The sequence below is a fragment of the Macaca thibetana genome, chromosome 1, assembly GCF_024542745.1.
Source record: "Macaca thibetana thibetana isolate TM-01 chromosome 1, ASM2454274v1, whole genome shotgun sequence".
In the NCBI taxonomy this organism is placed as follows: domain Eukaryota; kingdom Metazoa; phylum Chordata; class Mammalia; order Primates; family Cercopithecidae; genus Macaca; species Macaca thibetana.
Genome location: NC_065578.1, coordinates 116,897,113 through 116,919,517, shown reverse-complemented (window position 1 = coordinate 116,919,517; position 22,405 = coordinate 116,897,113). Strand labels below are relative to the sequence as shown.

Genomic DNA, 22,405 nt, shown 5'->3' with positions numbered 1-22,405 from the left:
TTTAAATTTTAAATATACTTTTATTTCTCAAACTCAAAGCTTTATCAAGTTCTAACACATTTTGCATTGACAAGTGATTTTATCTGCATCAAGTAAGGTTAGTGACCACTACCAAAGAGGAAACCCCAGACCTCCTAGGCACTGCTAAGAAATTAATATCTCAAAGGCTATGCAAATATAGAACAAAAAGCTTTCAATTTAGTCTAATGGGTATCTATTTTTCATCTATATTAATTTGGAAATAAGTTGCTACCTTAGGAAAATTACATTTTTATCCATTAAAATAAAATACCAGATAGGTTGAGTTTTTTTAAAAAACACCCACAGATCCGTATTTAGCTACTTCCTCTTTAGTAGATGGTCATCTCACCTTCCTATGCAAACACACACGAGAATTTGCACCAAGTCTCACTAAGCCCAGGCAAAACTCCAAGCATTTTATTTAGCTTACACTTCAATTATTTTTTAAAAAGTGATAGGTAAACAAGATTTAGGCACTTGAACTACACACACACACACACACACACACACACACACAGTCTTTTCTTTCCTGATCTTCACCTTAGAGTTCTCAACAAATAATCCTGAAAAGTTGCCAGATCTTTAAAAATACCTCTCCTCAACACCGCCCCCCGGCCCCACGACTTGGTCCTCTGATTTTAACTGGTTGAATTCGAATATGTTCCAAAGTGAGCTGTGAAATTCTAGTCTCTGCAAGATTAGGGATGTGAATCTAACCTTGGAAACTGGATTCTTACAGAATCCACCCAGAAGGTTTTGCCTGACACAGAGCCCTGGTCAGACACCCAGGAAGGAATGGCCCCCATGAGTATCAGGGTCTCTTCTCACCATTGGATAACTACTTTGCTCTCTAAAAGAGGACATCTGAGCTAAGAATATAGCTGTATCCCAATACAAGGCACCAACCAGTACCAGAAAGTAAACTACAAAGGAGTTATTCCTAAAGTTAGGAAGTTGCTTTTGAGTGGCACCATTTCCCAAAGTCAACAAAGCAGTACTAGTTATCCTAACGTACCATAAGGGTGAGGGGTTAGTGCAGAGGTGAAGCTGAAGAATAAGCAGATTCAGGGCTTTAGCAATTTGATTATTAATGTGTCACCACAAAACACAAGTTCATACACAGCTTGCTGTGACTCAAACCCCAGTGAAAAATCAAACTGGAAAAAGCTGAAATGCCAAACTACATCTGTAGCATCTATCAGGAACTAAGCATCATCTTCCTTACCCAACTCACCCCATCTGCCAGGTCCCCCAGGTGTGGGCCATACCACATCCCATAGGCATCCCATCAGGAACTCTGACTGGAAGGCATTAGTAATAGAGTTCAGTTTCAGCATTGAGATTATTGAATAAGGAATAGTGTGTCACTGCCAAGGTAAGATTTAAAGGGGAGACTAGAGCTCAAGGTCAGGCATCCCGTGCGTGCTGTTCTGCCAATGTTAGAGGAAAAGGTACTGTCTTCATCTCACTGATGCTCAACCTGACTCCAAGCAGCAGGCTAGGAGAACAGGCTGCAGACATGCCGAAACCATCAGAAAACAGTCAAACCAGAGTCCCGAAACAAACAAGAGACTGCTTAAATTTAGATTAGAACTTGCATGTGAACTTCAGTGCCCCCTGCTACTGCCAAGTTTCATGTTCCTCAACATACACACACATACACACACACACAAAATAGGAACCACTGGACGCAGTATAAGTTCAGGGTACCTGGTGCTTGTGTGAGCATTAGGAAAGGCAGGTTTCAGCTAGAATTTCCAGGGACCTGAAATTCAAGGTCACCTCGCCTATTCTGAGGCTGGCAAAAGGCTCACAGAGCAAGTGGAGACATTACTAGCCCAGGGGTTGTGTTTTAAAAGTACAGCTTTGGTCAGTGAAGCTTTTAACCCTGATAGCTCTTGAACACGTGTCTATTCTCAAACTACAAAAAGATCTGAGCTGACTAAAAAGGTCAGGTGAAGGGACTCCGAGGCTACCATGGTGCAATGGTGGCAAAGACTGGGGACTGGGTCTTTCTTGCAACTTCTGTGCCTCCTTTCATCCTCAGAAGAGGACTATCACCAGACAGGAAAAAAAGAATAATAATAAGCAGAAAGAACCCCAAGGACAAACTGGAAATGTAATTACTTGATGCAGATCTTATCTCCATCTGGTGCCTCATTACTCTGGTCCCCAAACCTTCTAGGTAGAAGAAATACTGATTTCTGTTACGCAAGTGCTTCTGTTGACGGCTTCATCCCATTTCAAAGCTTTGGTTAAACACATCTGTCATTTTTGTGCAAACACATGCCATTTGACCACAATGGCAGCTTTTTAAGGTCATGAATGACCAGATAGTTTTCAAGTTGGTATCACTCTTCATCGGGGTTCACTCTTCATCGCCCCACTCTTAACACTGAAGCACCCTGGGTCCCCTCAATTAGAACCGGCCTTGACTCAAAGTGGCTGAATTCAAATATAACTAAGGCTCGCAGCGAAACAGGAGCTGATTACACTAATAAGTGGCTTCTAGTCACCTAATGCAGCACAACATAGATACCAGCTAAGCCTTGAGTTTCAGTCATGTCTGATCCGCTTTTAAGACGACCAAGATATCACATTCCAGAATAAACTTGAAAATATACTTTTAGAAAAAGGTAAACCACTCATTTTCTACTAAGCTCTTTTGCATTAGGATAAACTTCATTGCTTAAAGCAAGGAGAAAACAATCACTCCGGGCTTTGGGTTTTTATAGCCAAAGGAAGGGAAAAAAAAAAAAAATCAGGAGCATGAATTTGATTAAATCACTTTGGAACCCAAGCTGGCTGGCAACATTGAGTGTCTCTGCCCTAAAGTAATGCTAAGGGACCCCACAAAACATTTCAAAACACATAATCTCATCTAAATCTACTGGAAAAAGCCACAGTAGCCTAGAACTCTCTCATTTACTAAGCTTTCTTTCGACTAGAGATTAACACTGTTTTCCTTCTAAAGTGCAGAATATAAACAAGTCAAATCTACCAGAATAAGGAAGAGCATTCTCATTCACTCAATTCTTCCCAAATATACTGGAATGATTTCAAAGTGCCTTGGTAGCACCAATGCACACAAGGCCAAACTTAATGCTAACCCCCTACCTTCCCCTTCACACACAGCACGAAGACAGCAGGTTAGATTCTAAAGCAGTTCCACAGGTCACTCAGTTCTACTGAAATTCCTGAATTGAGTTGCTGTCAAACACACCTGGAGAAGGAAGTTACTATTTTTGAAAAAAAACAAAAAGAACAAAAACAAAAAATAGCCAAAGTACTCCAGAAGAACAGCTGTGTCATACTTGGAATGTGACCAAAATGGGTTTCCAATTAAAACATGGGAAGACCCTCATGTCAGTTACCACAATGACTCTGGACTCAGCACAATCCTTAGTCTTAGAAAGAATAAAACAAAAGTCAGCCATGAAAGAGCTGATGAGGAAAAAAGAAAAAAAAGGCAGGGAGTCATTTAATAAGAATTCTTTAAAGAAAAAAATGAACATTCATGTTTCCTATTTACAATTATCCCCTTCCACTACCACCAGCACAATTCTAATTAAACATTACGTTCCACATTTTATTTTGTTTTCAAGTTACATTTCAAGAAAAGGTCATTTTTTTTTTTTTCCTCAGCAATATCTCGCAATTCCTCAGGATAGTACAGCATGTAAACCATAAACCACTTTCAACCAGATCTCAATTCTCCAGCTATTGGCTTTGGTTTATTGATGAATGACATTCTCCGCTCTGCTGACAGGGAATAAACGTAAGCAATTCAGTCCCTTGAACAAAAATTAAGTCACAAGAGCACCCTCATGTTTACCATTTTCTGCCTGACTAAAATTGATACAAGAGAAGAGATTGTCAGCACAACTTTCACGTAACTGCTGAGAATCCCAAGTGAGGGCCAACGCAGCCTACTCAGGCTCAAGTGAGAAAACAAGTAGCTTAGCACTTCTCATGCGCTGCCCAAACTCTCCCAATGTCGATTACTGCACAGAGCTCAACCCCCACATGCTAACGTTTGGGACGTGACATGGTAGTGTCTATCTTGGAAAGATGTGGCTAGGTCATGCTTCCCGTAGCATTTTCCAACGTGGCACTGTAATATGGGTCCTTTTAGGGTTGGCTCATGATACACTGTAGACCCATTCCAATGGGTACACAAAGAAAAAAAAAAAAAAAGCAGAATCAGAGCTGAGTTCCCCTTTAAAAGCCAAACACCTACATCTAGAAGGAGGCTCCCCTACCTGAGAGCCCTAGCCCTATTGGGGTTGCCATTGTGGAAACCCTCAGGTCTCAAGGTTAGTTACAGGGCAGCCAGGTAGGGTAAGGCTGGCTGTAGGTAACTGGAGGATGGGCAACGTAGTAGTTGCTGAAGTTGCCATCACTGACATAAGGAGCCGGCTGGTAGTAACAGGTGACATTGGTTGCATTGGGGATGATGTTTTGTTCCGCCAGCACACGCAAGGCCAGGAGGGAGATGAGGTTCAGGGTCTGCCTGCGTTCATGCCCCATGAGACACACGGTGCTCTCATTCACCACCCTGCGAAGGATCATGAGGTAGTCGTACTTGCTTCTCTCTTCTTCAGCAAAGTGGTTTTGAAGGTAGGTCTCCAACTTCCTCTGCTGTTCAAGGATGTCTGGGAAGTCGATGAAGAATCTGGAGCACATGTAGCGCTCTAGAGTTTTGATTTCTTCCTGGTCCGTGGGCCTGAAGTCCCGTACGAGAAGGTTGCTGTACTTGAGAAGTCCCCCGCCTCTGATTTCTTCTGGGTTCTTGGTGGCAATCAGTCTGTTCTGCAGATGGTCAAAAGCTTCCTCGAAGTCCCCGTACATGCTCTCCCCAATCACGGTGGGGTGGAAGTGCTCAGAGATGGGGTTATTGGAACAGTCATAGAAGAAAAGCAAAGAATCCAGGATGATTTGGAAAGAGTCCACACTGAACTCAAACTGACGCCGAATGGAGTCGACAAACTTCAGCTCCACGTTCTTCCCATTCTTGTTGGAGAGGGAGATCAGGCTCCAGCGGTCAGTGTCCGTGCAAACCTTCACTAGCTTCTGCACATATGCCTCCTTCAGAGTGACTGGACTGATTTTGAGCTTGTTCACACCCTCTGGCAGGAAGTTCAGAAGGGAACACAGAACCACATCTCTAACCAGCTGAAATTCTGCCTCTGTTGGAAGAGCCACATGGAAGATTAGGTCCAGGTCTTTGCAGCCCAAGCCATTGTCTTTGACCAAAACGTGGCCAGCTGCAGAGCCATTCAGCCGGACGTCCTGCACTTTGATGCCTGCCTCTTCCAGCCGACTGCGGACGGTCTGGACGATGTCCTTCAGAGTTATCTCCAAGGTTGGAAAGTTGCCTCGTCCGTGGATAGGTACAACCTCAGTCAGGACCTCGTGCAGCCGGCTAACCTGATCCCAGTTGAGCACGCTGAAGGACATGCAGTCCCTGGTACAGCTGCTCTCCTCTGCCATCTTCGGGGGATGTTCTGGCTGGGGAAACTGAAAGTGAGGGGTGAGAAACAGAGTTAGGATTCGCTTCTACATGGCAAAGCAGCTCAAGGAACTCATTATTTAATCTCTGAATATCTTCCTATAAAATGGTGATAAATAGCACTTACTGCTCAGTGTTGCTGTGAGGACTCAATGAGTTAAATATGTAAAAAACAGTGACTCCGCAGAGAAGGACAAAAACACACAAACTCATTCCATATTACTTTAGATTACTTCATAGTTTTGTTTTGTTTGGGGTTGTGTTGTTTTGCTTGTTTTTTCTGGGTGAGGGTGGAGTGTGCTGAGACAGAGTGTGTTTCGAATGTGCTGAAAACAGAATGTTAGCAAACCGTATAGGACCGCAGAAGAATTAGTTACTTCTCCAGCTTTCTGGCTCCCTAAACACATCTTGACCTGTTTGACACCTAGGCTACAACACTCACACACAGAATATACAATACACACACACACACACACACACACACACACGACTTCCTTCACTCCACAAGTAGATGGATTCTCAACTTTGGGCTACCATCTCACCAATAAGTGGGAGTCCAACCCCTTCTACTGGAATAAAGCATGTTCCTTTAGCAAAATTCTCATGACAGGAGAAGTCTGTCCTAACAAGTACTTGTCATCTAGGGTAGAAGCAAGGAGTTGTTTTTACGACGAAATTTCTAGTCAACAAAATGTTAGGTCACCTATGTGGTGGAACCACTCTTCCTAGGATGGATGCCCGACACAGGACATGGCCAACTTCCTCAGGGCAGTGTGTACCTTTAAGTGGACTTGGGAAAAAAAAATAGTACGTTAAAGCTACCCGAGGAGAATAAAGTTGGCACTGAGTACTAGGAGAAAAACACCACTTCATCTGCTAGGACCACAAAGTTTCCCAAGTAATTTTCAGCTACGTTATACTTATCAAAAAATAAAACACAATGGATCCCTGGAAATCCTAATATATAAAAGCAAATACTCATATATTAAAATGTCAAGGTGCCTGTAGAGCCACGAGTCGAATATTTGCTAGATGGATGTAAAACCCAAAACAAAGAGTCAAGGTGCTGTCCTCAGATTTCACTGTGAACAGTTTTCCCACCCCCTCCGCCTTTCTGACTTGCTAGACACACACAAAACCCATCCCAATGACTTCTGCAGTTTCATTGTTTGGAAGCTGCTGTGTCTGAACACACGTCGGCATGCATTCTCCTAGGGTTCCAACATGGATTTCTGGCCTTGCACCGGTGCCAGGGATCCCCTATGATTGTTACTTGGTTGTCAGGGCATTGCTAGGTACATGAAGATGAGCTCTTCAGGCTCTCCCATCAAGAAGGTAGTGAAAATATGAGGTATCAATACGAGGCAGTGTGTGGTGTAGACAACTCTAGTAGTAGAAATAAAATGTAATATAAAAGTAGAAGAAAGGGTGTCCCTGGTTGGGGTGAAGAGGAAGGCCACAGAGTTCACTTATAGAGAGGGGACACAAGCCAACAGAAAGAGAACATGAGCTCTTGGTTGGGGCCAAGAGGCAGAAAGCAGTGGGCTGAGTATGTGATCACAGCAGGATCTGCAGGACCTCTCTGGGGATGAGTGCTCTATTGCTTGCTACAGAGTACTCGTGGAGGGGAAGACAAAAGTGTCTCTGAACAGCATTAAAAAGTCCTAGGCTATCTAGATCATCTTACAAAGCACTCGTAGGTTATGGATCCCAAGCAAAATCTGTGATGAATAATGTGACTGGCATTTGGTTTCAAGGCAGATTTGGGATAGTAGAGTTCTCTTTTTGCCATATCCTTTAAACACTTAGCAGTTCTTTGTGGTCTCCCATGATTAGCACACAGTACATTTGTGTCCACTGTATGTGCCACACCAGTGGTCCCCAGCCTTTTTCGTATCAGGGACCAGTTTTGTGGAAGACAACTTTTCCACGGACGTGGAAGTGGGGGTTGAGAGTTGCAGCATGAACCTGTTCCTGTTTCACCCTCAGATCATCAGGCATTAGAGTCTCATAAGGAGGGCACAACGTAGATCCCTCACATGCTCAGTTCATACTAGGGTTCACACTCCTATGAGCATCTACTGTGCTGCTGATCTGACAGGAGGCAGAACTGCGGTGGTAATGCTCGCTCACCTGCCACTCATCTCCTGCTGTGCTGCCCAGTTCCTAACAGGCCACGGACTGGTACTGCCCCGTGGTCTGGGGGATGGAGAACCCTGAGCTACACAATTAAGTTCAAATAATTACAGAAAGTTATGGCACTGGCTTTACTGTGACCACAGCTAGACTATGATTTGGTGGCATGGGTTTTATAGATTTCAGGTACGTTGGTCTACCTAAAGAAATACAACTCACTTGCTACTGTGAATCACCTGTTATGCTTTCAAGGCTCATCTTTATGACACAGGCATGAGAAGTCACACGGCAACCAGAGGCTGTAATGCAATCAGTACTTGAGATACAAGCAACAATTTTTTTTTAAATCTCCAGCCAGAACCTCAATAATGTTACAGAGGAGAATAACTATAGGAATACATTCTGACTCAAGTCTTTTTTTAAGGAGTTCTTCAAAAAGACGACTTGTAGGATTAAAGTCAGGACTACGCCTATGCTAGAACCGTGGTTCTGAACATTAGAGGAGGGACATCTGAGACTGGTGATAGTCTGGAAGCTATGAGCCTTTTTTTTTAGTGGGGGGAAGTACACCAGGTTGAGAATTTTCATATATTTTAAAGTATGTGAACTTCTAGTAGACTCAAAGTTAGAATTTGTTTTAGACAGAATTTGTAAGGTTCATATGGTAGGAGAGGCAGAAATAGCCAGAAAACATTGTGAAAAATAGGAATGATACATACTAGCCTGTAACAGATATCACAAAACCACAATAATTGAAATGGCATGTTATTGGCCCAAAAAGACAAATCAATGGAACAAAATTTTTTAAATCTAGAAATAAAATCAGATATGTAAAGGGATTTAGTATATAATTAAAGGAGGCATTTTAGAATAGTAAAGTGAAGAAAAACATCTGGATGGTTATCTAAATTATCAAAAAGAAAAAAATAAAAGGGGCTCCCTATTTCATGCCAAACTAAGATCTAGATTGGACAGATCAAAGACTGAATGTAAAAGCATGAAATTCTAAGAGTACTGAGGGGGAAATGCGTTTATATATACTTACACACAGTGGGTAGTTTTTTTTTTTTTTTTTAATAAGTCACGTAAACCCTAAAAGCCTCAAAAATGGCTATATTTGACTATATAATTCAAAAACACCATAAAGTCAGAAGGCAAAAGTCGGAAAAATATTTGTAACATTAGGTAAAGTACTCATTTTCTTAATGAATAAGGAGCTTCAACAAATCAGAAATACCAGAAGAACCCCAACAGATAAGACACAAAGGACACAAACTACATCTCAAACACATAATACAGCCACAACCTTACTTAAGAGACAGGCAGATTAAAACCTCAACGTATCATTTTTATCTATCAAATGGGCAAAGATCAGTAAGTCTGATGTGTGGGAATCAGACTAGTATACTGCTTGTGGGTTCTCTCTGGACATAAGACACTTAATTTTAAGGAGATACACTCTTTGACATAGAGATTCTACTTCTACTTTGAATTTTATCCTTGGTATATTTGCAAGTATACACAAAATATTCATTGGAGAATTATTTATAAAGCTATAAGTATTCACCAATAGAAGATGGCTAAATGAGCTGATGTGTTTATAAAAAAACAGAAATGCATGCAGTGGTTCCTACAGATTTAAGTATTCAGGGTTTGTTTTTGACAATTCAAGATGGCTGTTCTTTCTGTATGACTGTGAAATGCTCATCAAGACTCATTAATAGAAAAACAAGTTAATAGCAAAACTGTTAACAGCAAAACTGTTAAAGTCTATGCTTACACAAGCATATAAACTCTCTGAAAACACACACAGGTAGTAGTTACAGCCTGTACCAAATACTTCCTCTAGTTTGGGAGAAGTAGATTCAAAGTTAGAAGAAGAAAACTTATTTCGTACCCTTTGAATTTGGAATCTATATATGTATTAGTTGAAGAAAAATTAAAACCTTATGATCCATGTCCTAAAGCTTCTCCCTTAGGAGCCTTCTATTCATCTGTTGCCTTACGTAACTTCTTCAATTCCCGTTTTCCTCCCCTCCCCCCTACATTCCGCATTCCCACATCCATGTGCCAAAATTAAATACACTTGGAAGCTTCATCTCCAAGACATAAATGTTGATCTCTACAGATAAGGGGATGAACAGGGGAAGAGAGACTTTTTTCTCTAGAATGCCTTTCTGTCAAGTTTCTACTCATCCTTTTTAAAAGATGCTCATTTAAAAAACCCTCAAACTCTCTAAATCATGCAAATCCATCTCCTCTCATCTCATTCAACGTATGTTAACCAAAAGAAATTTTTTTTTTTTCAGTTTCACAGAATTGCTATTTCTCACTTCAAACATGGAGCTACCCTTGTGATACTGTTAAGTTGGTTACTGGCTACAGTTGCAAAAACTTTAACAAACACTTTTTTCAGAAATACATTATGCCTGTGGTTAGCATCTTCCATGCCAACTTCTTCTCATACATATATGAATACTGGAGTTAAATTCTGGGGGAGAAAGTATGTATAAAAGCACAGTGTGGGACATGATGAATGCCAAGTCCCTGGTGGAGTTTTTCACTTTCTCAATTTACCATGATTTACACAGAGAGGAGTTTAAGCCACTGGAGACACAAATTTAGGCTGAGTGCTTAGCTCATTAGAAGAGCATTAAATAAGTCACTTGTGCCTATTAGAAAGGGATTCTTCATTGTCCCTCACTCATCCAAACAATTTCAAATACCAAAAGTACATTTTTAAGTTACTTAGACAAACACTGGTATTACTAGAATAAATCCAAGTCATAGGCCCTCAGTGTTTAGATAACACGTCAGTGCTTAGTCCAACAGTTTTTAGTTTTAATTAACCACGTTAAATCAACACTGATATAATCCCCACATAAAAGAATCACGTGGAACACACATTCCCAATTCATGAAAGGCCCTGGTTAAAGGCAAATTCTAGTTAGCAGAATTAACAAAATAGAGAACAAATTAATTTGAAGCCTAGTAAATTCAAACTAAAGTGTTTGATTTCCCTTTTACTGTTTGAGAAACAGATTAATTGTATTTGCACAGTAGAAATGGGGAAAGGTGGAAACCATCATTTGTTCCTACAGATTTGAGAATTCAGGTTTTGTTTTTGACAATTCAAGATGACCAACTATCTCAGGTACTTTCGAACTCCCTTCTCTTCGGTTATCTGACTGCAGTAAAGGTAGAATACACACACTGAAGGTGGGGGAGAAAAAAAAAAAGAGGTTTGCAGAGACAGCAGCAAAAAAAAGGAAAAGACAAACTAGGCCAGAAGGTTAAACCAAGGTCCCTGAGAAAAAGTTTGATGTCTAATCTAATCATTTCCCATTGCTCAGGACAGAGCTGCTCAACGCAGATTGGTCTGAAAACCTACGTTTGAGCATTAAATAGAGGGGGGAAAAAAGCTATTTCTAGTCCTGCTTCATAGCTTATCTAGATTTCTGGACTAGCCAGTGAACTCCAGAAACACGATGAAAGTGTGAGGAACCCAAGGTGGGCGAGCAGGAGAGGCAGGTGCACAAGCTGGAGGGGAGGTAACTGTGAGCATTTATAACATTGGCACGCAGGTCTTTGGTCAAAGCAACACTAATTCTTATTTTGTGCCTGGCATTAGACATAGAAACTGTCCACAAGGTTCTTGGTATGTGTGGAGACATACATCTATCAAGTTAAGGACTGCATATATCTTAAGTCTAGGTCTGTGATCTTTAACATGAAAGCTATAGAAATGATTGTCTAGAAAATTTCAGGAAAATGCTCAGGCTTGAACTAAGGCTCTCAGCTATTGAGGGCTTTCAGCAGTCCAGAGGCAACTAAGCGTTACCTTCTTCTGACTCTCCTGAGGGTTTATGAATACAAAAGAAAACCAAACACATTTCAGCATTCCTTTGGTGACAAATTCTCTTTCACAGTTTCTGGATGTTACCTCAAATGTGTGGTTCTTCCCAGTAAAACTTTCTAACCCAGGGTAACAGCTGGAATCTTGGGCAATGGACCAAGCCTGGTGGCAGACTCCAAGAGGAGTGTGTACACGGAACAAAGACACCTGTGGGCCCTGGCTCCTGGCCAACAGGGGACCCGTGCACCTGTGGCTCTTCCCACACATCTTCCACACAAACCGCTCCACCGTGTACAAGAGCTTTAGACAAAAAGAGACCATTCCATTATATATGAAAACCTGGAGAATTTAAGCAGAAGTAAAAGTGGTGGCAATATACTTCATGCTATCCTATCCCACTTCTTCCCTTAGCAAGATGAATGAGAACCACGACTCTGAGACTATTTCTTATTCACTTGTGAAATGAAGGGTGTAGAGGTGTGTGTCAAAGCAAATGAAATAGTACTCAGTATGAGCCACTTCACATCAATTCCCATCTAATCCTCATAGGCACTCTAAGGAAGCTACAACTGTCCCTTTTTCACAAATTAAGTAATAAGGTTCAGAAAAGATTAAGCGAATTGACCCCAGGTCCCCAATTGCAAGACGAGTGTCTGGGAATTGGTGACTCCCTCCCACCAAGCTCAAGGTCTGTCATGGTGGATGGGAGGTGGACACAGAGTGACAAGCACATGTCACAACCCACATGTGCACTGGGATCACCAGTTCTCAAAGCCACTAAAGTGATCTTTTCTAAAACAGACGTTATTGGTCCTAACAAAAAAGGGCACAGCAACCTTCTGTTCACTATGTAACCGTGACACCTAATCTTTCCATTGCCCCATCCCCACCATATGCACTGAAGATAACAAAAAGCTGGAGTCAGTCTTTACTCTCTCCTTTTGTGCAGATTCCAGTTAAGCAAAAGATGCCAGGTGGCTTAGAGGTGCTCCCCCCAACCCGGCCAGAGACACCAAGGAAGATAATATATTGCCACAGTGTGTGGGAAATCCCACTTCTCAGTAGGGGAGCACATCAATTGTTTCATCATATAAACGTCTAGTTCTGCCCACATCCTTTTCTCCAGCAGGTGCTAATACATGCAGAGCCCTCCAAGGGCTCTTCATATAGCGGCAGCCACAGCCACGGCCAGGGGACACCAAATGTGACTAGATGTTTAGCCGGGTACCCTAATGAGCCACCAAATTATTTTACAACATCACAAACAGGCAGTAAAACAGTGCTTTCAGGGCTCTATCTGGATCAATCATTTGATTCCTATAACAACCCTATAAAAGATACCATTCCCCCTACTCCCCCACTTACAGATGGGAAAACTGGAGAACAGAGAGGATGTGCAAATTGTAAACTGTCCAAAGATGCACTGCTGGTGAGTAGCAGAAAAGGTATTTAAGAGTCTTCCTAAAAGGTGGATAGCTTTGGTGGGGCAGGGAGCTTGAAGAAGAGCTGGTTGCGCTTAGGTGGTCAGAGGAAGGAGATGGCAATAAGTAGAAAGAAAAGGAAGGAAGGTATAAAGATTTTTTAAAAATAACATTCTAGGAAAGAAGTTTGGCTAGACCACTAAGGCCACCTGAGTGAGGTAAGGCCACATGGCAAATTCTGAAAGCAACGGAGAAGCATTTAGAACTGAAGTATCTTAACAACTGTCAGCACAGAAACTCCAGGCTGGAGCCACCAGAACTGAAAGTGATTAAGTGTAGAAATGCTCATTGTTATGCTACTATTTGTTTTAAAGGAACAATGGCTGGGAGAAGAAGGCCTAGGATCCTAACTTCCCAGGGCACTCCAAGATGCTGGCTACGTTGCAGAGCAGTGGTTTTAGAGAAACCAAGTCCAGAAGAGAGAGAGAACCCAAGAGTGGAAGGTGCTGGGACAATCGCCTTGCTGAACCAGTAACAAGAGGAAAAATTAATGGCACAGGAGGGAGATGATCAGGAATGGGCTGATCCTGATCCAGAAAACAAAGGCATGCTGCTTTGCTCGTGGAATAAAGGAACAACTACTGAGACTCGCTCTGATGGCTGGGAGATCAGAGTGTTGATAGGCTGATGAAGCAACAGAACAGGACACAAGCTGCAGTCAAGATGGCAACCTTCTCAGACCAAAGAAGCCAATAACCCAACTGAGCTACAGAGAAATGGTTGATAAATTTGCAGCAAGTGACCAGGACTTAAAGGGCCAGCCCAGGAAGGAGAACTGGAACAAAACTGAAAGCAGAAAGTCTGGAACCTACACAGGACCTCATGAATGCTGAACCTGAGACCGGACACTGTCACTTCCCCCACCGGCATGTAGTTTGACCCTTGACCCTTTCACCCATAAGAAAAGAGCCAGGCGCTTTGAATGACCAAGGACCTTGGTCATTTTGCTTGGCATGTGCAGCAGCAGATAATTGGGCAGAAAGGAGAAAAACCAGGGTCAACATGGATATGGCCTTCTGAAAAAAATAATCCTCCCTTACTCCTTGAATTCCTTGTGGGATGAAGGCCAGAAGTTATCTAGGAAGGGTTTGGAGGCAGTCTGAGGAAGCCTTTTGTCTGACAGCTCCTCCCTAGGGCCTGACCCCCCAGTAAGGGAGGGGGCCACATTCTGGAGACTCCTCCACAGCCCCAAACACATGAAAGTTACAGATAACAGACACTCGAGTGTTTCACGTACATGGAAAAGGAGCTCAGAGTATGAATGGCCTGAAGCAATAAAACCAGATAAAATAATGCTTTACTTTTTAAAAGGCCAATAAAATATATCCTATGCTCACTATTTTTCCAAGACGTTATTTTTACAGTTGCCCACTTAAATGCCCGCAACACATTCTACCTGAGTTTAAAGAAATAACTGCCCCAGGCCACAAAGCTGTGCCCAGAGAAAACATTTCTAAGTCAGTGACACAACAAACCCCACAGTTGGTCTTTTCTCACTCTCAGCTCCATGACATCCAGCCAGAGTCTCATTCTGTTTCCTCAAGGTTATCATCATCCTCCAGCCATTTACCAATGATGTTTACTAGAGTCAAAAAATTTGGTTAGATTTCCACATGAGCTGTGGAAAGCAGCCCTGGACTGAAACCCAGGCAGGCCACAGAACCAGGCTGTGATCTCGGCTGTCTAAGGTGCCTCCATAAATTCTCACTTCTGAGAAGTGAGAAGCCAACACACTGTCTGAAAGGTTATCACTGGGCTCCGTCCACAGACACCCACCAATGACAACTCCAAACGGAAAGCTCTTTCCCACCTTTGCAAATAGGATGCTTAAGCAAGTGTGGGTGGAGAGATAACGCTGGAAGAACCAACGCTGTGGCCGCAAAACAGCAAACAGAATCAAAACACTGGCCCAGATATTACAACAGGGGATGCCACACAAGTTCAAGTGTTGAAAGGAATACTCTGACGTGGTTGCAAATGGAAATATTAACAAGGTCAGAACACAGACATCTTTAGATGGAAGCTGGGCATAAAAGCCTTGATTTTTTTCCAAGGTGTCAGCATGAAGTGCTACACACACAACTCGAAATGGAAATAATCCTTGTTGCTACTTGGTAACCACCTTCCCACCATCAACTGCTTCTCTCTAAATCAAAGGTGTTACTGGTCTGAATTCATTTAAAGAGCTCCCCAAAGAGAGCCTGCCTTTCTGTTCTAGAGATCGCCTAGACTTGAGAAAAATGAGATGATTCCTACGGAGGAGACTGCTTACTGGAAGAACGACTCAGTTTACACGCAATCCACAGGGTTTAAGAGCTGACAGCCTCCCTCGGGGTTTCATCAAAGGCTGCTTCCACGGACAACTTTACCATCTAACTCTCCAGCCTACAGCTTTAAACAGTTGTCCAAAAGGAAGACCTCAGTCAGTTAAAAGTCCTGTCTAATCACTAGCAGCTTCCCTGGCTGGGCCTTATCAGGAAAGGGACAAGCAACTCTTAGTTCCTCAAATGCCACCCTTATCATACGTTAGACCATAAACATACCCCGTTCACACGTGTCTAAGTGTGGGCTGACCTCCATTTCAGAGCAGATGCTAATTACGGGCACAGTTCCGTCCAGGTTTGGGTTTTGCATGGGTCTTTCCCTTAGGAGTTGGCATTCAAGTTGCAGGTTCCGGGCCTCCAGGTACTGCGCACAGCAGCAGCCCATGTTTAGCATTTATCAAGTAATGAATGTGCTGTCACTAGACAGCTCAAACACCTTTGACTCGAATGTTATTTCCTCTTGCAATTTCACTCAAATTTTAATTGTTGATAAAATTTAATTGTTAGATAAACTGAGTCCTGGTCCCCCGCCAGTCTCAGAAGATTTTATCAGCAGTTCCTTGAAATTCTATTGCCTTATTATTATTCTCTAAGAAACTATAAAAAACGAGAGAATGGGCACTGGGCTAGGAATCCAACACCATGTGTTTTAGTGTCAAGTCTGACGCACAGGGTGAATGAATGTCAGTAAGTTAGCATAACTGACTTTCCTTTCACTCTTTCAAAAATGTGCGTGCCTACTGTGTTTTGAGCACTGCTCCAGGAGCTTGCGATACCCTGGGAAGAAAGAGACAAAGATCCCTGGCCCTGTGGAGCTTATATCCTGCTTCATACTCTCCTTCCATAACTTTGGGTTGTTAACTCTTGCCTCCCACACACGCAGAATCAGAACTTGAGAGGGAAACATTTTTGCTGATGGTCTAGACTTATGCTGCCCAATACAGTAGGCACCGCTATAAGTGCAAAAACACACAGTGAATTATCAAGGATATGATAACAGGAATGTAAACTGTCTCATTTAGATTTTTTACATTGACTACATACTGAAATGATGAAATTTGATATGTAGATTAAATACACTTACTAAAATGGATTTCATTTTTCTTGGACACAGGGTCTCACCCTATTGCCAAGGCTAGAGTGCAGTGGTTCGATCACAGCTCACTGCAGCCTTGACCTCCTGGGCTCAAGCAATTCTCCTGCCTCAGCCTCCTGAGTAGCTGGGACCACAGGCATGTGGTCACCACACTCAGCTAATTAAAAAAAATTTTTTTTTTATATAGATGGGGTCTTGCTGTGTCATACAGGCTGGTCTTGAACTCCTGGACTCGAGGGATCACCTGCCTCAGCCTCCCAAAGTCCTGAGATGACAGGTGTGAGTCACTGCCCCGGCCAAATTTCACCTACTTCTACTCTTTAATGCGACTACTAGGAAGTTAATAGTGTCTCTCCTATTTTTACTGAAAGCACTGATCTAATTTATTGTCCTTATTATAATGAAGAAGCCGAAGACTGAAGAGGTAAAGGCTCTGCCAGGACCAGAGCCCAGGTCTCCCCACAGCTAAAGTCAGCCTCAGAGGCAGAGGAGGTAAAAAGATGACAAACAGCCTGGGCACAGGAGATAGCAGCAACGCTAGCTCTAGCTGAGCTAGCTGTAAGCAAGCCTCTAGACACGTATCAGGCACTCGATGAGTGTATGCGTCATCTCTGCTTCTGGATCAGTCCTCTTTCTGCTACTGCTGCGCTGCAGTTATTCCACAGGAATGGCAATTGAAACTACCCAAGTCCATACAGCACTGGCTAGCTGTGGAGATCCTAATACCCATCTCTAACTACAACGAGCAGAGGGCAGTGATGGATAGACCGTGTTTGGGGATCAGGGGCAGGCAGCCAGGCAAGGTGGAGGATTATCTCTTCTATCTTCATGAGGGCTAAACAAGTTGAGAGACACTTACGGCAACGTAAGAGGGTGTGGGCAGGTTCATGGATAATTTTCTTCTCAAAATGTTTTTATAGGACGCTAAGTATGGTAACAGTATGGGACTTCGTGCTTACCCAATCAAAGATAAAATTTAAGAACTAGAAAAGAAGGTAGAAGGCAGAACTGTAAGAAAGTATTGGCCGGACGCGGTGGCTCATACCTGTAATCCCAGCACTTTGAGAGGCCGAGACAGGCAGATCACAAGGTCAAGAGATCAAGACCATCACGGTCAACATGGTGAAACCCCACCTCTACTAAAAATACAAAAAATTAGCTGGGTGTGGTGGCGAGCACCTATAGTCCCAGCTACTCGGGAGGCTGAGGCAGGAGAATCGCTTGAACTCACGAGGTGGAGGTTGCAGTGAGCAGAGATCGTGCCACTGCACTCCAGCCTGGTGACAGAGACTCCGTCTCAAAAAAACAAACAAACAAACAACAACAACAAAGTATTAATGAAGCGAGGTATGAAATGAGCGGGTCCTCAGACGGGATAAGTTCAGTCAGAAGCCTGTGGGAAGGGCCTGAAGCTGGACTCAACGTTTGGCGAGAAAGGAGTAGCATTCCTTTGTGCAGATATGAGTATCTGTTCTGTGAGGCAAAGAAGGGCAGTTAGGGAGACTCGCCATGGGGGCGGTCAAGAGTAAAGAGTAAGAAAGGCACGGTCTTGAAGAGGAGGCTCAGCTTCCAGAGGTGCAGGCAGTCCCTGTGCGCTTGGATGGAGTTCCCAATGCACGGACTGTAGAACTAGCCAGAGGCAGAGGAGGTGGACTCACTTACTGCCCTCATCAAGTTGCTGTCTACGGGCCCCTAAACCAGGTCAGTGATGACAGTGGGAAACAATAAAAAAGAGAAAGAATCAGCAGAACTAGCAACTGAGTGAACAGAGAGAAAAGGCTGAGTGAGCCATGTGAGGCTGGTGTCAGGGAGGGTGGGAAGGATGGGAAGTGCTTAAGGGAGTGGGTCTGGAGCTCAGCTTGAGGAGTTTCAGCTGTTGGTCAATTAGCTAGTCACTGCCCCTCAGCTCCAAACCTATACCCCTGTGGCCTCTACTTAAAAGGACTCAGCCATTGGCCTGCCTGCCTCAGTCCACCAGGAGAATACCCACTTCAAGTACACCTCCCTCTTTGCAAGCCGCCAACTGAACATGTATCCAAATGACAGAACACCTTCTGTGTGCCAGGCCAGCTCTACAAGCAGGCACTGGGGAGTCAGCAGTGAGCACAGACCCCGCTTTCCGGCGCTCACATGCCAGTGGCTGAGACTAATGAGAGAAATCGGAGTGCCTCGACTGTGTGATAAAGCCAGCCCAGCTCCTCTCGCATCCAGAGTTCTTCCAGAGGCATTTCCAAACACCATTGCCTTGGCGTCCTCAGCACCTGGCACTAACTACTGCCTAGGAAGCACTTAACTACTTACTGACTCAATCACGGTTATCCAAGAAATAAACAACACTCCATGCAGTTTTGTGACCAAGACTCCAAGACTTTAGTCTCAAGCTCCGAAACTAAAAAACATACTACATGGAGAGAGTTGTTTAACATCAGCAATATTTTTTTCATATTTTTTTTTCCTGTTGTTCCAAGAAGTTTTCAAACAGTTCTAGAACAGACTGTAGGGGCCAGCTGTACAAAATCTATTAATTCTAAACAATTCTTAAGGTTTCCTTACCTAGTTGAGCTATATAAAGATGCTTCCTCTAAACTATTTGAATTCCAAATGTAAGCTTCTTTATGAGGCCTGCAATGAAAGCGTAAAAACGTTTGAGAGATCTTACCGCCTGAAAACATCACAAGAAATCAGCAGTACTAATGTACTCAAGCAGCTTTAAACACATGAACATTTCTTTAAACACAGAGGTGTCTGCTTCATTATAATACAATTTATGCCAATTTAATGTACTATAGTCAAAACATCAAGATGGCAGGAAGCATTTTCCTACAGTACCTTGTTTACCTCAATGACAACACAAAAAGCAACAGACCTTATCTAACCCAATAATGTTTTATTCCAAGTAACCTCACATTCCACATTACTCCTTAACTCCTAAACACACACACATGCACACAAAATAGCAGATGTTACACGCAGAGACAGGTGTGAAACCAAGAAATCCCAAAACACAAGTTTAGCTTAACTCGTGAAACTAGTTTTGGGCTTCCACGACTTCTCTCGGTAATACAAAAAAAAAAAAGGTTCAACTCATCCACCGAGAGGCTTTGGGTTGCCATTCCTTAGTAGGTAACTCCATGAACACAACATTGATCGCAGACAAAAGATGAAGACAGGGTCCTATGTACTTTAGCAGTAAAAACAAGTTTTTTAATGAAGTTTTTAAATTTTCTATCAAATGTGTCTGGTTAAAGGTACTGTGAAAATACGTGCACTCCTGTCCACTTTTAAGTTATCTTTACCACTGCGCTGTTCCTTGGACTTTCAGAAATATGAGGAATTCTGTTGTCTGACCGGCAGTGCAAGATGTGAATGATCTGCCCCGGCCTTGAACACAGGAAGATGTGGGCTGAATGTGTGCACTATGGGGAGATACAGCTGAGTGGGGACGGGCCTCTGGAACTCAGGAGATTTCAGTGCCTACCTGTGCTCACAGTAGAACAGAAGAAACCAGGTAGAGACAGCCACAGGTGCACAACTAAGTCATGCTCCCTCTGCCAAGCAGGCCAAGAGCCAAATCCTTTCCTTTAGAGTTACATGAATTTAATCCCTGGATACAAGGTAGGTATTGTGGAAAAAACAGCATAAGGAATATGGCTGTTAATTCTATGTGCTCACTAAAGTTGCTTATGAAATTAGGGGCCTTTGTTTTGGTAACAATTTAGAGGCCTCCTGGCAGAGTTTTTTTTTTTTTTTTTTTTTTTTAAACTTTGTTATGGGAGCACACCCCCCCCAACCCGCCGCCCCGCATAGCTACCTGAACAATTATATACAATATACCAAAATCTTCCTCAAAACTCTTTATTGGGAATATATGTACTCTAAAGCTATGGGTATACCTTAAGAGAAAAAGTTTGTTATCTGAAATAAACTAAGCTTGACTCCAGAGATCATTTTCCATCTTCACAAACAAGAATGTCAAAGGACAGAACCCCTGCAGCCCAGCTCAGAGGTTTCCCTAAAAGCCCAGAGAAAAGTCAGCATTCTTTACTCCCCATTCCCCTCCCCCTTTAACACTGCAGGGCCTAACGTGGCTGGTCTCACACCCTCAATGATACCCTTGGGGATTTAAGACAGTAAAATTCTGGGTAAGCTCTCCTACCACTCTTGCGGCTGCCCAACTTACTTCCTGGCTCACTTCCTTGCCAAGTTACTCACGTTGAAAGGTTGCTGTGGCCAACAACGGTCACCCTCCTTCCTGCAGGCAGAGGGCAGCTGAGCCAGCCAGGAGTGTACTTTGGGAGGATCTAATCACCCTAACTTTATTTCCTGGGCTGGTTCAGTCTCCTAACCCACCTACAAAGTAACCTGAAGACCAAGTTGTCACAATACGAATAATTATGCACATAGTATTTATAAAAGCTTTCTTACTATAAGCGCATTTAAGCACTTCATTTGTATGCACTTTATATCTCCGTAAGAAAACAAATGTTAAAAAGGAAGCAGGCCCTGACTTAATTAAGCCAGGGAATTTGTTAGAGCCCTACAAACGCCTACCTCCGGACAAAAAAAAAAGGCCGAAGGGGAAGGCAGCTGACACTATCCCTCCCGCAGGGTCCAGCCCTAACAGTGGGTTCTCCAGAAGCTCGCCAGGCATTCATTTCTCCAGGGGAACGCCCTTACTTAGAGGTAGTGCTGCTTGGTTCTCTCGCCCGCCGGCGTTGAGTTCAGGTGTGCAGGCTACCAACCTGTATTCTTCAGATAAGTCACCCTCCTCCGAGACTCGCCTCCCACCCTGCTCCCTCCTGCCTCGCTACCAGTGCGAAGGGAGTCCCCGAACTGCGACACCTCACGGGGCAGCCGCACCGCTATCCGTCCGAGTCGACCCTCTCGCCGTGGCTTTTCACCTACGCAGTAAGCAAGTTTCATTTTCAAAAGGGGAGGAAGCAGGTTTCACAGACACCGCATTCCCAAGAAGTTTCCCAGAGACGCGCAGCGCACAAGTCGCTGGCTTCGATCCCTTTGCTGCTCATGGTGTCCATAGTCGAGTGAGTGCATTAAACTTAAGGATCTCCGCCCTTCTCCTTAAAACCCAGGACTTGGCAATGAGCCTAGGAAGCGCCCCTCCCCTCCCCAACCAGATCCAAGCCCCGGACCGCTGCGTCTCCAACTGCGCCTAGTGAAACCGCCGAATTCGAATTCGCACTCCGCGGGCCGGCGGAGGTGTGCGCGCCAGCGGGAGCGTCGGGACGAGCCCGAGGGGCTGCAAGCCAGGAAGGGGGGCAGGGGCGTCGGGGGGCGTCGTCTGATCCAGGTAGGAGCGGAGACGCAGATCACACACTCTTCGGACGACCTGCCTGCGCCCAGCCAGCGCGCAGCCCGCAGGACGCGCGGAGCAGGAGCTCGCTGGAGTTTGCCAAGCCCCAGGTCTCTGGAAAGCTGTAGTTCCCTCTCGGAGCGTCTCTTCTGGCCCTCTGGGACCGCTGTGTCAGGGGCGGGGGTCCTCGAGGGAGCAGGAGGGGAAAGGAGCACCGGGTCTCGGCACCTGTCCGCAGCTCCCCTCGGGTCCGCCTGCCCCCTACCAGGCTCGGCAAAGACCTGAGCACCGCTTGCGGGGGGCGGACCCCCGCCAGAGCAGAGCTCGCGGCTCACTGGGGCTGCCGCCGCATCCCCGCACCTTTAGAGAAGGGGATCGTGGACTCACCTGGGCGATGGAAGAGGAGGCAACAGAGGCAGGTCCTTGGCGTGGGCAGGCCCCAGCAGGAGCAGCGCGACCTCTACAGCCCCCAGGCAGCGGCACCAAGTGAGCCGCCGCGCCGCCGCCCCCTCCGTTCTTATACGGCGGGACCACGCCCCCGTCCCCGCCCCTGAGCCGCCCTCCCGGGGGAGCCAGGGGCGGGGCGGGGCGGAGCCAGTCCTCTCGGGACCCTTCCGCCGGGTCCTGACGGCGGGGGCGGGGCGAGGGCTGCCCTCTGATTGGCTCCT

At 44.4% G+C, this 22,405-nt stretch overlaps 1 protein-coding gene across 4 annotated transcripts; it reads right to left on the bottom strand.

The window, feature by feature from the left end:
- Window positions 1-22,343, bottom strand: TENT5C (terminal nucleotidyltransferase 5C). Of its 4 annotated transcripts, none has more exons than XM_050748500.1 (3): window positions 22,125-22,201; window positions 18,980-19,048; window positions 1-5,541 (listed from the first exon to the last, which is right to left on the bottom strand). In XM_050748500.1, the coding sequence occupies exon 3, from the start codon at window positions 5,512-5,514 to the stop codon at window positions 4,339-4,341; it is 1,176 nt and encodes a 391-aa protein (XP_050604457.1). In that variant the 5' UTR covers window positions 5,515-5,541; window positions 18,980-19,048; window positions 22,125-22,201; the 3' UTR covers window positions 1-4,338. The 4 variants fall into 4 exon arrangements, with proteins under 4 accessions (XP_050604457.1, XP_050604467.1, XP_050604448.1 ...); XM_050748510.1 differs by lacking the exon at window positions 22,125-22,201 and adding an exon at window positions 19,905-21,067; XM_050748491.1 differs by lacking the exon at window positions 18,980-19,048 and having other exon boundaries at window positions 22,125-22,343.
- Between the last annotated feature and the right edge of the window lie 62 nt (window positions 22,344-22,405).